This window comes from Petaurus breviceps, unplaced genomic scaffold (assembly GCF_028583685.1).
Source record: "Petaurus breviceps papuanus isolate PSGF00001 unplaced genomic scaffold, PetGlider_PUasm1.0 90769, whole genome shotgun sequence".
NCBI classification, from domain to species: domain Eukaryota; kingdom Metazoa; phylum Chordata; class Mammalia; order Diprotodontia; family Petauridae; genus Petaurus; species Petaurus breviceps.
The window spans coordinates 11,656,719-11,674,961 of NW_027187341.1; the positions used below are offsets into that span (position 1 = coordinate 11,656,719).

The 18,243-nt window shown below is 38.5% G+C and overlaps 1 protein-coding gene across 3 annotated transcripts in view; it reads right to left on the reverse strand.

Moving 5' to 3' along the window:
• VWA8 (von Willebrand factor A domain containing 8) overlaps window positions 1-18,243 on the reverse strand; it is a 442,846-nt gene that overhangs the window by 32,584 nt on the left and 392,019 nt on the right. For 2 of the 3 annotated variants that reach the window (XM_069068654.1, XM_069068653.1), the window contains exon 40: window positions 9,137-9,245. In XM_069068654.1, the coding sequence (XP_068924755.1) occupies window positions 9,137-9,245 (109 nt within the window). Of the gene's footprint in view, window positions 1-9,136; window positions 9,246-14,200; window positions 16,065-18,243 lie in introns of those variants that run through there. The other variant, XM_069068655.1, reaches the window with a different exon arrangement.

Consider the following 18,243-nt stretch of genomic DNA (forward strand, 5'->3'; position numbering starts at 1 on the left):
TCCATAATATTCAAATTGTTTCTTCCTGGCTGCTTGTAATATTCTCTCCTTAATCTGGGAATTCCAGAACCTGGTTCTAAAATTCCTAGGAGTTTTCTTTTTGGGATCTTTTTCAGGAGGTGATTGGTGGATTCTTTCAACCTCTATTTTGCCCTCTGGTTCTAAAACATCAGGGCAGTTTTCTTTGAGAACTTCCTGGAGTATGATTTCTAGGTTCTTTCTTTGATCATGGCTTTCAGGTAGTCCAATAATTTTAGAATTATCTATCCTGGATCTATTTTTCAGGTCAGTGGTTTTTCCCATGAGATATATCACATTGCCTTCTATTTTTTCATTTGTTTGGATCTGTTTAACAGCATCTTGATTTCTCATAAAGTCATTAGCTTCCATTTGCTCCAATCTAATTTTGAAGCAATGATTCTCCTCATTGAGCTTTTGACATTCTTTTTCCATCCAGCAAATTTGGCTTTTTAAGGCATTCTTCTCCTCATTGCCTTTTTGAGCCTCTTTTGCCATTTGAGTCAGTCTGTTTTTTAAGGTATTATTTTCCTCAGTCAGGCTGTTGACTCTCATTTCATAATTTTCTTGCATTGTTCTCATTTCTCTTCCCAATTTTTCCTCCACTTCTCTTATCTGCTTCTTAAGGTCCTCTATGGCCTGTAACCAGCTCATATTTCCTTTGAAACTTTTGGTGCAGGAGTTCTGACTTCACTGTCTTCCTTCTGTTCCAGGCTTTGCTCCTTTTTGTCCCCAAAATAGGAATCTAATGTTGGAATCTTCTGTCTGCTTTGTTTCCTTTGCCTGGTCATGTTGCCACTCAGTTACTTGACTCCTGGGCTTTTTGCCACAGTAGGACTCTGCCACCAGACAGGGGAGCTTTTGTGGCAAATGCTGGGGTTTTCTCAGCTGCTGGAGGTATTAGATGGGTGCCCTCTCTGAGGTCTCCACACACAAGCTAGACACACACCCCAGGACCTCCACCCTAGAGTGCAACCCAGATCCAAGCAGGTTAAAGCAAGAGTGATTACCCCTCAGACTGGTGCTTGGTCCCCCTACACTCTGCAGGCCAGGAGCTGAAGCTGCCGCAAGGTGCTGGCAGGCTGTGTGGGTGGCTCAGCAGCTTCTCGCCCTGGGGGCAAACGTACTCCCACTTGCTGGGTCCCAAAGTCCATACTGCACTGACCTCTCACTTTGTCCTTCGCATCTGTGTGTTGATAAATCTGGGAATGGCCACAGCTGCTGCTGATCTGGGCTCGGCTCCCAGAGTGCTGCGCTGGCCGATTCCTGCCGGCCTGCCGGGCTCTCCTCAGTGGGAGGTTAGCTTCTCTGTGTCATTTTGTGGGTTCTGCAGCAACATAGTTTGTTTAGAATCCCCTTTTAAATGGATTGGGGAAGGTGGAAGCCGGAGCTGCTGGGAGGTCCTGCTTCTATTCTGCCATCTTGACTCTGCCCCTGGTGACTTTAATTGGTCACTATTAGGTCTGTATATTAACTTATTACTATCAGCTTTACTCTATTTAGTCAACTCAACCAGAAGAAGACAAGTCATTTCTTTCCACTGAATCATGTCTCAATTTATTTCTTCCAACAGAATTTTATTTTTCGGTGTGGAATGAATATCTTATATTCTGCGTTAAATTCATTTTTTGAAAAAGTATGGATTTTGTTTTGGAGGCTGTCATTGTGAAGGGCACTGCAGTAGCTTCTGGCTGTGTGTTATTCCAGTATGTTCCAGTAAAGAACCCTTCAGGACTCCAGGCCTAGACCTTGGAGAATGGTAGGGGAAGTAAGAGGATAAGGAGACAGACCGAGCCCAGATGTCAGGCACAGCAAGAATACTCAATGACTTTCCAAAGGGCTGATATTGAGCCATTGAGGACTACTCTTATGTCAGCTTTTAACTGGACTAATATGTGATCCAGAAGTCATATCTCTGTATTTTGAAAATTCATCAATGACCACTTTTTCACCAAATTCAAAAACCTTTTCTTTTAACACTCATGTTCCTTGAACCATTAGTAACAGTAACACTTTTTATCTTTGCATTGTATTTGAAAGTGCTGTATTCATTTCATCCTTGCAAAACTCTGTGACAGGAAAGGCAGGGCAGCTACTATTATTTGCAGTTAACAAATGAGAAAACTGAGTCATCTTTCCAAAATCACATGGCTAGTGAACTGCAGAACTGAGACTACAACTCAGATCTCCCAATTCCTAGTCTAGTCTCCCCACCCCCACCCCATTCTACCATTTTTGTTTCTTGGACTTCTAATCAGAGAATCTAAGAGCTAAAAGGATCACAGAGGTCCAACCTGTACCTTACAAAAGAATCTCCTCTAATATTCTACATAGCACAGGCCAAGCACTGATTCCTGGGACACTCCATTAGAGATCTGGCACTGGATGACCCTGGTTATTAGTGGTTACTTGGGTCTGGTTATTTAACCACCTATGAAGCCTTTTAACTGTAGAAGCTTCTTGGTACAATGTTAAGAGAGTCAAAGGGCTTGTGTGAAAATCTAAATGCTGTCACTCATACACCTGTATGATTTTGGTCTAATCACTTCTCTGAGCTTAAGTCTTCTTAATGAAGGGAGTGTGTGTGTGGGGGTGGGGGTGGGGGGGGGTGAACAAGGTAACCCCTCCCACTTTTCAGCTCTAGATCCTATGATGCCCCCCAAGTGGCTGTTCAGCTTCTTTTTGAAGACCTCTGGAGAAGAAATACATGTTGCCTTCTAATGGAGCTCATTCGATTTAGAGATACGTCTAATGGTTGGGAAGTATTTCCTCACATAAAGTCTAAGCTGCTTCTTTGTAGTTTATATTAATTACTCCTCCTTTTGTCCTCTGAGTCCAAGCAGAACAAATCAAATTCCTATTTTACATGACAGTCCTTCAAAAACATGAAGACAGATCATGACCCCAGTACAAGTTGTCTTCTCTAGGGAAAATATCCTCAGTGTCTTCAGCTAGGCAGCTGGGCAGCACAGTGGACAAAGAAGTGGTTCTGGAGTCAGGAAGACCTGAGTTTAAGTCTAGCCTCAGATACTTCTTATTTATGTGACCATAGACAAATCACAATCTCTGTCTGCCTCTGTTTCCTCATCTCTAACTGGGGAAAAAGCACCTACCCCTTAGAGTCGTTGTAAAGATAAAATGAGATAATGTTTGTCAAGTATGATATTGGTACACCTTAAAGTACTAGTTATTATTAATGTCAGTGATGATAATAATGATAACCCATGGTGAACCGTGCCACCCTGCATGATCTTGAGGACTTGCAGGCCTCCTATGGATACTCCTGAGCTTTTCAACATCATTCCTAAAATGTAATACCCAGACTTATTTCAGCCCAACCATGCCAGGGACTCAGCCGATTCCCCCAACTTCTCCCCCTAACGATTATGACGTCATGAATCTTGGAGATGCTAATCTCTTAGGTCAATTTTGTGGAAGCAGGGGTAAGGCCGCGCCTTTCTGGGCAGTGGGTGTCGAGATGGATTTCTTTATTGTTTTGCTTTGCTAGTTTATCCCAATTAAATATTGTGCTATTAAAAAAACAGTGGTGCCCAGAATAGAACATAACAGTGCAGGTGTGATGTGATAGGAGCAGAGTACAATGGGACTCTCGGTTCCCTAGTCATGGATACCATGTCCCTCTTAATGGAACCTAATATTAAAGTAGCCTTTTTGGCTGCCATATGACATTATTGACTCGTGTTGACTCTGTCTACATTTTAGCTGCTCTTTGGTGGACATACATAGACAGTTTTCTTTCTCCCCTTTCCCTTTCAATTTAAAGGCTTTTTAATGAGATTTGCATGATTTCAGGTGCATACACTTCCCCTATTCCTTTTTAGGTTCTTTGGCTAGGAGCCTGTCATTTCTTTATTTTAAGCCAAATTTCAGAAAGCTAAACTCTGTTCTGAGATGCCATGTTCTTAATTAGTGTTTATTTACCAAACTTACTTTTCTTTTCTGAAGCGCTTGTTTTCATTTGGTAGCAGCGAAGATATTATTACTTGCACATGAATTTATTTTTAGACTAATTTAGACTGTGGAGACTCAGTGTAGTATAGCGGGTAAAGTAAAAGATTTTTTTTTTGAGACAGTAATACCTGGATTTGAATCCCACCTAGATACTTATGAGATATATTACCCTAGGCAAGTCATTTAATTTCTCTAACTTCCACCATTCTCATTTGCAAAATGAAAACGAAAATAAAACCTGTTTCAAGTGTGAGGATCAAATAAGGTAACACATGTGAAGCACTGTGCAAACTTTAAAGTTTAAAAGTGAGCTATTACCCATTCATATCTTCCCCATCTTGTTAATTTTTGAACACCAGTATAAGACTATATTTATCCACATTTAAATCTGATCTCATTAAATACAATGTTCTAGTTTGTCAAGATCTTTGTGGATCCTGACTCTGTCATCTAACATAAGCAATATCTCCCAGGTTTGGGTCATCTGCAAATCTGAAAAGCATTCCATTGATGCCTTTATCTAAGTCATTGCTAAAAATGTTTAACAGTACAGCATTCCTCTAACACCCTCTTTCCAGGTCAGGCTTACATTAAACTGCTAATGACTACTCTTTAGGTCTGGCTAATGAACAAATTCACATAATTTCCCCCTTGGTCTTCAGTCTATTGGGGGTGGTTTTTAAGTAGACACTGATGAAAATATTGCTTTTCTGCTTCCTGGTTTTCCCCTCATGAATGTACTTTTAAAATATATAAGACCACTTCACCTCCTCATTTTCATATCCTGTTCCTTTTGAATATGGCATACCCTTTCAAGAATCTCAGTCCAGTCTTAGGTCCCATCCTACCAAGTCTCAGGGATACATGTAAGGTCAGATTTACCTCTTTGCATTAGAATATCTAGTTCTGTTTGATTTGCTTGTTGTACATACTATGTACATTTGCATATAGACATCTCAGTCTATGGGTTTTATGGTTAGCTCCTTTCTTAGGTTTTGTATACTATGCATTTCAGGGTGATTCTACTCATAGGCCTCTTTCTACATTTCAGCTGTTCTTTGGTGGACATATATAGAGTTTTCTTTCTCTCTTTTTCCTCTCAATTTAAAGGCTTTTTAATTAGATTTGCATGATTCCAGTGCATTTCCCCCACCCCTTTTTAGGTTCCTTGGCTAGGAGCCTGTCATTTCTTTATTTTAAGCCAAATTCCAGAAAGCTAAATTCTGTTCTCAGATGCTATATTCTTAACTAGTATTTATTTCCCAAACCTACCTTTCTTTTCTGAAGCACTTGTTTTCATTTGGTAGCAGTGAAGATATTATCATTTGCAACCATGAGGCCTTTTGTTTTTAACATAAGACTACAGCATCTTTATTGAAATTCTCCCTCATTTAATTTTTCTGTTTTTTCAACATAACTCCCACTAGTCTTCTGTATTCTTTGCTACATCCCTTTCCTTTAGCAAACTGATCCTGTTTCCTGGCTCAACTATCCCATCTTGCTTATCACTTTAAAATGTACACTACTCCATATGCAGTCCCATATCTTATAGAGACATCTCCCTTTGGATATCTGTGGTTACCTTAAACTCAAGACATCTAAAAAAAAAAGTATCACCTTATTCACAAGTCAGTTCCCCTACCAACTTCTTTGTCTTGTTCAATGGTTATTCTATTCCCTCAGTCACTGAGGCTTTTCCTTTCTTAACCAATCACTTATTAAGTTTTAGTGAGTCTTCCTTCAAGGCCTCATCATTCACAACCATTCTTTCCTTTAAATTACAAGAGCTATCCCCCTTTGTCAAGTTTTCATCATTTCATGCCTGAACAACTTCTAACAGTTAGAAGTTGGTATCCTCTGCCTGATCTCTTCTCACCCACCCTCTGTACCCTCCATCAGTTTATCTTGTATGCCGCTACCTGATTAATTTGATTAAAACAGTAATTTTCATCATGTAACTTTCCTATTCAAAAACCTTCCAAAGACTTCATACTTTGATGGAGAGAGTTCTAAAACCTCTGTCTGGCATTCAAAGTTCTCCTTAATGTGGTCCCATTCTACTAATAAACCACTAACTCTGGTGGAGTGGAAAGAATACTAGTATTTGGAGTAATGGATTTTTGGGTTCAAATCTTAGCTTTTCCAACAACTAGCTCTGTTACCTTGGGCAAGCCACTTCATCTCTGGGTCTCAATTTCATCAACTGAAAATAAGGAAGTCAGACTGGGTCAGACTCAGTGATCTCTAAGGACCTTTCCAGTCCTGTAATTCTCAAAGCCCTGTGTCTACTTCACTTTATCTCCCACAACTCAACAACCAAGTTCCTCCAGTAAAGCTGCTCTTATCACTGTTCCCCAAATATACTCATTGCCAACTCTATTTTTTTTTTTGTTGGTTAAGATTCCCTCTCCTATCAGTGAGCTCCAATCTTCAATGAAGCACCATGTGTCTACGATGACTCCCTGACAGCCATCCTAATAGCCATTAATGGCTCAGACTCTGAATTCCTCTAGCAAACATTATCCCAATCACCCTTTTCCAGTCATGTTTCTCTCTCTCCCAGCCCCCCATGGACTTTTCTGAATCTTATACAGTGAATCTGCCATTTACAAGTGACCCCTACATACAGAAATCTGTAGTGCAAAAATGCCTTACCCTGAATTATCTGGATTTTAAAAACTTCCCTGAATGACACGGCTTACACTCAAAACTGCACTATCTAGTCCACAAGGGTTGTTAAGGGGAAAGTATTTTGTAAATCTTAAATTGCTATCTAAATATGAGTTATTATGGTTCTAGAAAGGACAATTCACTTAAGGCTAGATCTGTGCATGCTAAATGGGGGAGAAATTTATGTTTGTCTTCTTTATTTTTATATTATATTGCCCTGGATTCCAGATCCTCAAACTCTGGCTAAGCATGGGTTAAAGAAGCAATCTGGGGGCGGCTAGGTGGTGCAGTGAGTAAAGCGCCGGCCCTGGAGTCGGGAGGACCCGAGTTTGGTTCCAGCCTGAGACACTTAATACCCACACAAAAATACTAGCCGTGTAACCTTGGGCAAGTTACTTAACCCCAATTGCCTTCCAAAAGGCAACCCCCCCCAAAAAGAAGCAATCTGAGGCTAACCTATTAATCTAATTACCATTTAGAACATGTTTTTTTCTTTTTTAATGGAAAAATATGCTACATTTCTAAGAACATATTTACAACCTTGAAACAAAACCTATTTAAAAGATAGAGGCTGTCTGAACTGTACATTTTTGTCATTACAAACTGACTTTTGATTATTTATTCCAATATAGTGTTTAGCTTCAAAGTTAAGCTCAGTCATCTATAATTATAGAAATAAATCTTCTTCCCTCAGGAGAAGTAGAACAATACATCTAGTCTGTTCTGATCTTTAAAAAAAATTGTAAAATGCTATTTGTTATATGGGATAGATCTCTGGGAGGGGAAGGAAGAGGTATACTGGGTAAAACTACAATGATGTAAAAACAAAAGACACTGATAAAATTTATTTTGAAATGAAAATACATACAAATTTTTACTAATATCTCTTGTTTTTACATCACCTACATTTCCTAATGTATTTAACCTTCTCCTTATCTGTTATAATAAAGAATAAAAAGGGGGAAAAGAAAATAGCTCACTCAAACTAATGAACACATTGAAAAAAGAACTCTGACATTATAGTCAATGTTTCATATCAATAGTCCCCCACTTCTACAAAGAGGGAAAGGAGATGGCTTCAGGGACAAATGCTTAGGACAGTGCCTGGCATGTAGTAGGTGCTCAATAAATGGTTACTGATTATTTTGTGTTTTTAAGCTTCCATTTATATTTTTTTAGTCAACTGTGTGCACTGTTCTCCTGGTTCTGATTACTGAACTTTGTATCAGTTCAGTTTTCCCTTTGCTTCTCTGTTTTCATCATGCTCATTGTTCCTTATGGCAAAATAAGACTGTAATACATTCATGTACCATGTTGAGACATTTCCCAGTTGATGAGCATTCACTTTGGTTCCAGGTTTCCGCTCGTAAAAAAAAATGCTGCTATAAATATTCTAGTATATATGGGGCCTTTCTTTTCTAGTATTTTGGTACAGTTTATATCTCTTGAAATAACGCAACTGATTCCCTAGAGTTGCTGTATTTGTAATTTATTTAAATTTGTATAAGTTGACTCTATAAGAACATTTTTTCTTTTTTGGAGGGATGGGGAATCTGATCTGTTTTTTCATTAGAAGAGCAAATCCTGGTGTTTGAATTCCCTCCTCTGATGCAAGCCGATCAGCAACCCATCTGTAACTTATGGACTTGGAATTTGCCTGGGGGTACTGAGAGATTGTGTGAATTGCTCATGCTAACATAGTTGGTCTGTGTCAGAGGTGGGACATGAACCTAGATTTTCCTGACAGATACCCAGCCCCGACTTCTACATACTCAATCATTCAACTCTCAATTATCCATGCTAAATGCAAAAAGATATGGAATAGAAAAATTAAACCCTCAGATAACAGATTTCCTTTTAACAAATAATTTTAACTTCTAATTTAGTTTTTAAAGGTTCTGTGAGAAGAGGCAAAACTGACTGACTCTTAACCATGTCAGCTCCTGACCTTTCCTTGCTCATCTTCTGAAGTGGGAGCAAACAACCTGTGAACCTGTAGAAAGGAGCAGGTCACAGATGGAAATTGAGGAGGAGAGGCAGATACCAGAGAATCAGCTCCCTCTTTTCCCAAGAACTACACAGTTAGTAAAGGTACATCTAAACGGAAGCAGAAAACAAAACCATAATCTCATTTGTGACATGAAAGATGTCTGTACATTTCTAACAAAAGATGCTCATGAGTCTTTTAGTACCATTGTGATTGCTAACTTTGTATTTGGGGAAATCAAGCAGCTTCCAATTATGCAGCCTTGCCAAATCCTTGCCACCAGGCCAGCAGGAAAGGTAAACTGAAGTTACCCTTTTCTTGTACTTCTCATTTAGAATGGTCATCTGGATAACACTGAAGTGTTACCTAAATGTAAGATGGTGTTGATTTATTTTTCTTTAATAGCAAATAAGCTTTTAAGTCACATTCTCTAGTATTTTAAGCTTTGACTCCAGGTTATCTGCTTGGTTACAATAAAATAAGAATTACCTGTAAATTATCCAAGATGATCCGGAGGGAATGTACTTGTCGCCGGACAGCACTTGAAAATCTCTCATAAATGTCTGCATCATACTCACTCATCTTAATCTCTTTTAACCTTTAGTGAGAGGGAGGAAAATAAGCAATGTAAATCATATAGTACAGGTTGTCTCCATCCACCCAACCCTTGCTAGGGCTGTATCAAATGGACTTTCTGAAAACCCTGGTAAACTTGGGGCAGGGTGAAGTAAGGGGAGAAAAGGAGAGAGCAATTTCTGACTAACAGCTTCCAAGTGCAGAGAAAACCTAAAGGAATGTTGAATGTGAAATTAATCTAGATATCTAGTAAACTAGCATTTCAACTTCTTTCAAGAGTTAGTGGGTTTAAAAAGTGCATGTCATAGTCTAATTGCTGAGCAGCCAATTCATGATAAGGATATCACTACATTTTAAAAAGCAAGTGTCCTGAAATTATTGATAATACATTGTTAGCATCAAAGAAATGACTTCAATGTTATTTTGACGGAGAAATACCAACGGTAAAGTCTGACAAATTTGTGGACGTTAGTTATCCATCCCATCCTCTTCTATCACCATCTTGCACAAATTAAAGAAGACTGAAAGCAGGTTGGTTTTCTTTTTTTCTTTTTGGAAGGGCTATTGGGGTTAAGCGACTTGCCCAAGGTCACATGGCTAGTAAGTGTTAAGTGTCTGAGGCTGGATTTGAACTCAGGTCCTTCTGACTCCAGGGCTGGTGCTCCATTCACTGCACCACCTAGTCTCTCCCCTCAAAGCAGTTTTAAAATTAGTATCTTACTCTTAAATAGAAGGGGTCTGATCTAGACAGATCTTTCTATGTGTTCTTCTCTCTACTGTATGGTCCCTATCTCATTTTTAGTTATTTGATAACCTTGATAAGATTTCTATTGACCATAAATGATGATGGTATTAGGTCAGAAAGCAATGACTACTCTCAGAAAGTGTCCATACAACAGATTAAGTTTCTTGTTCCTCTAAAGTGGTATGTATACTATTGGAAGCACAAAATTCAGGTTCTATTTTGAAATTTCTTTCCAAAGTATACTTTTATCACCTGGTGTCAGAACTGGAATTCAGCATGAAAAAGGATGGTCTCCATGTTGCCTATTTTACTACTCTCACCAAACATTTGTCCAAGCTTTGTAAAGAATTCGTGAATCACACAGTATGGGATGGTAGAAAGTGCATTCACTGGCTTTGGGTTTGGAGGTCCTGGGATCAGATCCTGGCTTTCCCACTATATGACCTTGAGCAAGTAACTTAATTTTTATGGGCCTCAGTTTACTCATCTGTCAAATATGGGAGTTGGACTAGATGAATTCTAAGGTCCCACAGAGCTCCAAATCTGTGATTCTCTCTACTGCCTGTGTTTATGGTAGATTTCTAGAGTCATCATTATAACACCTTACCAGAAAAAGGTTTCAACATTGCAAGAAAAACGTTGCACCAATGCAAGGTTATACTTGCTATAGCTGTCATATCTTGGTGACATCTTTTATGTTTCTGTCTAGAAGTTGAACCAGTGTCCTTGTGGTCCTCCATGAGATTAACAGATGAATTTAACGTATTAAGCTAAATGTCTGCACTACTGCATAAGATGGGTAGCCTGCTATGCGTCACGTTTGTAGCAAAGGAAGTTATGTGCTCTTTTCCTAAGGAAGGATATGTTAGCTGTCTGTTAAACAAACCAGAAACAAGATTTTTTCTAATTTTTTTCTAATAATTCTAATATTTCCTAATAATTTTCTAAAGGAAATCCAACTCCACCTTATTTTAAGTTTTAGGAAGGAATTGATGAGGTTTGATCCCATTCGTAGACAGTTCTTACAGAGATAGCAGAATTACCTCAGTGATTAGGTTGACGCTCTAAGTGAAAGCATAATGCATAGAAAATATGCCATGTGTCCTTTCCATTATGAAAAAATTAAGAAACAATATACCCAGTTGTGTCTGCTTTCAGAAAAAAAATCACCTACAAGGTATGGGAAACTGTCAGAGAAGGATTGGAAGAAGAAGCTTGAAGTAGAGTGGGAAAAAATTAACTTTTCAGCCATTGGATTTGAAAAGTTTTCCAATGCTAATATCATTCAAACCATAAAGCAAAATAACTATAAATATATTTTGCTACTTTAAGAATCATCAGTAAATAATTTATGAAATTCTTCAGTAAGAAGTGTATGTGGGATGTATGACCAGCTTCAGTGGAAGGGGTACTCACTGATACTGATGAAATCAAGCATCTTTGGAAGTACTAAAGAAGTGTAATCAAAACTGTGAGACACTTTTGCCTTGGACACTGGAACCACTGTGGGTTGATTACGCCTTTTTATACTTCCAAAGGCTGTGTTTGGTGTTGCATAACAGCGTATGAATTTTTTGATGTTGATTTATTTTCCCTGGTAGGTTAGGCTTAAATACTGTCATTTTGAGTCAATTATGTGTGGTTCTATGAAGAAAAGACATGAAATTCAGGATATCAGGATAAGTATAGATTAGCTTCTGTAAATGGCAGTGTTTGCTGTTGCCAAAGTTGGCATATGCGTTGGTCTCTTCTCCTTGTGTGCAGAAGTACAATCCATGTGTTGCCTTCATGTTTTTATTCTGTTATTAGGTCCTGGTGCAGCCTGGATAGAGCCCTAGACTGGAGGTCAGGAATGACTGAGTTCAAATTCTGCCTCAGACAGTGATTCTGGGCAACCAATCATAAACATTTATTAAATACCTACTATGTGCCAGAAGCTGTACGAAGCACTTGAAATACAAAAAGAGGCAAAAGATAATCCCTGCCCACAAGGAAACTACAATCTAATGGGGGAGACAAGAAGCAAATAAATATACATAAGCAAGTTATATACAGGATAAATAGGAAATACTTGGTAGAGGGAAGGCACTGTGGTTGAGGAAAGCTTCCGATAGAACATGGGATTTTAGTTGGGACTTAAAGTAAGCTAGGAAGATCAGTACTCAAAGCAGAGGAGAGAAAGAGTTCCAGGCATGGGGGACAGCTAGAGAAAATGCCCTGAGATGGATTGTCTTTTTCATGGACTAACCAGAAGGTCAGTGTTACTAGATTGAAGAATACATGTTGGGGAGTAAGGTATAAGAAAATTGGATAGGTAGGCAGGGGTTAGGTTATGAAGGGCTTTGAATGCCAAGCTGAGCATTCTCTATATTTGTTCCTGGAGGCAACAGGAAGACACTGGAATCTATTGAGTAAGGGGTGACAGGATTAGACCTACACTTTAGTAAAACCATTTCGGAGGCTGAATGGAGGTTGGACTGGAGAGGGGAGAGACTGGAGGCAGGCAGACATTGCCCTACCTCCCCTCAAGCAGGCTATTGTAATAATCCAGCCATGAGGTGATGAGGGCCTGCAGCAGAGGGGCGAATAAGTCACTTAACTTCTGTCTGCTTCAGCTTCCTCATCTATTAATGGAGAATGCTATCATCTTCCTCATAGGGTGGTTGTGAGGATTAAAGGGATAATATATGTAAAGTTCGTGTGTAAAACTCAGTGTTAATATGCTAATCTTAGATCATATTTCATACAGAGTAGGAGTCAGATTTATGTAATTTTCTTTGTACCATCACAGAAGTGTAAGCCTTACAATTATATATTTAAGCTTTTTAAGGATCTAATTATTAGTATGTACCTATAATTCAGATTTAGAGAACCTTTGGACTGTACAGTAGGTCCATCCAACTCAGCTGTCTGGTCTAGGATGGAAACGACCAAGAGGAGATATCTACATGTGTGCCTCTAGTTCTCTTGGACCAATCCCAATTATAGGATTCTTTGGTTCTGTTCTAATCTGCTTTATTCTCTCACATGATTATTGATAGTCTACCTTTTCTTCTTTGATACATTATAGTCTTTCTTTCTCTTCCCCCTATCTTCCCCACCTTTATTCCACTCTCACTATTTCTTGCTCTCTTATATATATATATAAAAATGAATTTGTGATCTTTTTGGTGCAGTACCAGTAGAGATGGTAAACTCTCTATCTATTCACATTTTGTAGGGTTCTCATCTATATTCTGCAAATTCTCCATAAAAGAGTCATTCAAAGTGCTAGAACCTTCCCTTAAATTAAAAAAAAAATATTTTGGAGATAAAAATGTAGTAGATAGGCTATTTGTCCATTGCCTTTTATTCTGTTACATGACCAGTACATCTCTCTTAGTCATACATGTTCTTAAAAGTCTCATATCATTTCTTGTATTCAAGTCATCATTGGAGACATTATAACCTAAATACAACCACCATATAGCTTAACACTGGGCTCTGGGCTGGGGATAATTTTAATTTTTTCCCCAAGATTCCATGGTTTGCTGCCATATCACACCTCTGGAGGGAAAAAACTAGCATTAAAAAGATAGATTTTGTGGCAGATTGCAGTTTGGATCCATTGAAAATACAGTGAATTTCCCAAGTGAAACTTAGCCCATTCTTTTATTTCTATTCAATTTTGGGTCCATCTGCTAGTTCAAGTTTTCTCTATCTACTATGTCATACTGTTGTTCATTTTTCTATTTCTCTCTAATCAATATCTATCTATCTATCTATCTATCTATCTATCTATCTATCTATCTATCTATCTATCTATCTATCTATCTATCTATCTATCTCCCAGCATTTAACATAGTCTCTCGCATAAATTAGATGATTAATAAATGCTTATTGAATAACCCACAAAAACTTGACTGTTCCCTTTCTATTTTGATCAAGAATATATGTAGTTGTAGTATCTGTGTGGACTTTCAAAACAATTCATATATATGCATGTATATACATATATATGTATCTCTATCTATCTATTTATAGAGAGAAAAAGAGAGGGAGGGAAGAAAGGAGGGAGAGAGAAGAGAAAGAAAAAGAGAGATGGAGAGAGAGAGAGCAAGACAGCAGGCTACATGAGGCTGTGTGTTATAGTGGATAGAGTTGGCCTTGAAGCCAGAAAAACCTAGGTTCAAGTCCCACCTGTGACATATACTGGCTATGTGACCACAAGCAAGTCACTTAACCTTTCAAGGCCCTAGGCAGCTAGCTTTCTAAGATTGTAAGATGTATAGATGTACAGAATAGATGCCAACCTGAATTGATTGAAGGAATTTCTTCATCTAAGAGTTTCCTTTACCAATAAAATCACTGATCTAGTCTCTCCTTAGTGTATACATATAAATGCAGATGTACACACTTGTATATATGTATGTACATGTATATGTATCTATGTATATATGCGTAGTAGATACATGTGTGCACACACCCACACACTAATTCAATAGACTTCCTGACCACCAGGCTGTATGCCTAAGCAATATGTGTTTTCCATCTGTTTTGTTTTTCCAGTGTCATAGTTAGACTGTTTTCTTTTGAATAACTATGTAACTCACTGAGGAGGCTTTGTAATATCCTGGGGCTGCTTGATGTTAATACCCAGAGAATCTCTGAAGAAAGTAATTTTCTTGGTAGCATCTGTCACATAATTCTGTATAATTTTAACATATGCAATGGGTGAAAGACTGAGGAGAACATTTTAAAATGTTATAAAACATTTTTTACAAAAACGACAGTGGGATTTTATGTTTTCTATACCTTTCAGTCAGTAAGTGATTGATAACAACATCTAGCAGTGCCTAATGATGGTTTGCTGAGTGACCTGTGAAAGTGTGACTGTTCTCTTTCATTTTGATCAAGACTTCATCTGATACATATATAGACTGTAAAGGTTTTTTATTCAATATGAAAAAGGACACAAATTGATTAAAAACATTAATTTTTTTTGGTGGGGGAATGATTTGGTCTGTGATCTTTTCTAAACTCTTTTGCCCATCCATTCTTTTAGATGCCTTGAAAATAAATTCTTGAGTGCCTTTAAAAGCATGTGGCTTCCAGCATGGGCTTCTTCTGCCAGAATCTGTTCAGGTTGAGTTGGTCTTTCCTGACTCCATATTTGTAAGTGCTATTGCTGCCTGTCACTTCCACAGCGTCTGAGGTAACAAAAGACAAAGGTGGTGGATCTCCCACTGTTGCTGATGAGAAATACCAAGAGAGCTGTTTCTTCCTTCTGATTTTATCTAAAGGTGACTGGGACAATCTTGCGTAGTCAAATCTCATGCAAAGCATATTTTTGCCTCAATAGATTTTTGTGAAGTGATGCTGCTCATAATCTTCCAGTTTCCTCTTCGGTTAAGTTTTGCTGATTAGCTTGTAGTCTAAACAGTTGTTGCCCTTGTTGTCTATGTCACTCCTTTTTGGCAAGAGGATAAAATGTCGACACTTTGTTTGAACAGGTTGGACTGACTATCATCACTTGCAGTATATCATCTCCTTGTTCCTTCTAATTTGGCATTTACTTTGCTCTAACTGGTGGTGCTCTGATTGCACACAGACAGCTGCTTCTGAAATGACAGCTATGCCTGTAATCAGCTATTTCCTGTTCAGATGTGGTTAAGTTCACTTTGTGATACTGGACAGAGTTTGACACATTCCGTGCCTATGGATTCCATGTTATGCAGCACAAGGCTTCTAAGTACTGTACAATAGACTTTTGTTTCTTTCCTTTTTTGATTTGTGACCATAGTTTCCAACATAATTTTCACCATTCTCCTCTAGGTCTATCTTTCCATTAAAGTCATTGAGGACTAAATATGTTGCCTTATTTGGAGAATTTTTCCAAAGTTATCACAGAATATCTCCACTTCTTTATCCTCTGTAATTAGTTTTGGTGCATAAGCGGAATTTTGTTTTTTTTAAAGCAATTGGAGTTAAATAACTTGCTCAAGGTTACACAGCCAGTGTTTCTGGGTGGGTGCTAAGTATCAGAGCCTGGATTCGATCTCAGGTCATCCCGACTCTGGGACCGGTGCTCTTACTTGCTGTGCCACCTGGCTGCCCCTGAAATTTTTTAAGAATAAATTTTTGATATCTTTGGTTTTATATCACCCGAGTTTCCCCTTATGTTCTGCCATGCCCCATCTCAGAAAACTATCTCATATAACAAAGAATATTTTTTAAAAGAAAAAGAGGAGAAAAAAATTATCAGCAAAATCAATCAATATATCATCCCGAATCTGAAAATATACACAATGTTATATACCCATGGACCTTCTACTTCTGCAAAGGAATAGAGGGAGGTGTCTCATCTTTGGGGCCATTCTTGTTCTATGTAATTTTGTAACATTAATTTAAATTATTTTGTGTTATTTTTCCTTCCACTGCGCCATTATGTTGACTGTATCAGTTCATGAAGATCTTTCCATGTTTTACTGTAGTCATCATGTTTATCATTTCTTGTAGGTCAGCAATATTCTATTACATTTATGTACCATAATTTGTTTTGTCATTCCCCAATCAATGAGCTACAATTATCATAGTGATTTCTTTGCTTAAGCTCCTTGCTGACAATGCATGTTGAAAAGAATTCCTCTTCAAATCAAACCACTCAGAAAATTAAGCATTACCATCCACAGAGGAAAAACCAAGTGAATGTAGAATATCTACTTTCCAGATGACTAGGAAGTTAGATGTACAACCTATAGTTTCCATCCATCAGTGTATGTGTATATACACATACATTATATATGTGCATATATTATATATATGTTTGTATGTATCTCAGCACTGTGTCTAGTATAGTGCCTGATACACAGTATTGCTTGGCATTTCAGAATTACCCATCCCTATTTCTGTGTTCTCTGGAATTGTCTGTTCCACAATTAACAAACTTCTTTTCATCTTAAATCCTTTCCTGTCTTACTCTTTCCATCTTCTGGCTCTCGCTGAGACCTGGATTCTCTCTGATGATCCCTAGCAGATGGCTAAACCCTGGTCTTTCCATCACCCACAAATGTTCTACTTCCCTGTTTATGAAAATCTGAAATTCTCTGATTAGATCCAAACCTTTCACCATTCCATCTTTCCCTCTGCCCCATTACACCTAACCCTGTTCTCCATCGTCATGGTAACTTTTAGTCTCTGTGACCCTCAGGTCTGGCAGGCTGTCACTCCTCCATTGTTTGCACTTCCCTCCTTGCCCTTTTTTGACCCCTCAGTGAAGCAGTTTGACTCTACACTATTTTTGTTTTTTTGCTTTTTGGAGGGCAATTGGGGTTAAGTGATTTGTCCAAGGTCACATGGCTAGTATTTGTGTTAAGTGTCTGAGGCTGGATTTGAACTCAGGTCCTCCTGACTCCAGGGCTGGTTCCTCTATTCACTGCACCACCTAGATGCCCCTCTACATTATTTTCTATCTGTGAATACCTTGATCTCTTCTCCTACTGCTGACCAAACTACAAGAGTGGAACACTACAACCATCTGCTTTTGGTCCTAATCACATGCTACTGAATGAACTTGAGGAAATCACAGTGTCATTCTGACCAAGTCTGCTGCATATACATGTTAAATAATCTCCACAGGGCTTTCATTGCAACAAGACAATCCTTTTACACCTCCCACTGACCTGAGAGAGTATTCTAAACCTGTTCATCCCTTCTCAAGTTGTCATGACATCCCTTCATTCTATCCTTTCAGCTGAGGAACTCACCTCACACACCACTGAAAACACAAAGGGCATGCTCTTTTGATCTCACATGGGGCAGCTAGGTGGCATAGTGAATGGAGCACAGGGCCTGTAGTCAGGAAGACCCGAGTTCAAATCTGGCTTCAGACACTTACTAGTTATATGACCCTGGGCAACTTAACCCTCTTCGCCTCAGTTTCCTCATCTGTAAAATGGGCTGGAGAAGAAGATGGCAAACCACTTCAGTATCTTTGTCAAGAAAATCCTAAATGGGGTCTTGAAGAGTTGGACATGGCTGAAATGAATGAATAACAAATGAAAATTTTTATCTTATGTTACTAAAAAGCTTTCCCCTCTTATCTATCCCTTTGTCCCAGACTCTCATGAATTCTTGCCAATGCAAATTCCTCTCCATGTACCCTTGATCCCATCCCATCTTATCTTCTCCAGTTGATTGTTTCCTCCATCATCCCCATTCTCTCCCCATTCACAGGCTCCTTCCCTGCTGCCTACAATAATCTTTATCTATCTTCCAGGCTTAAAAAACCTTCACT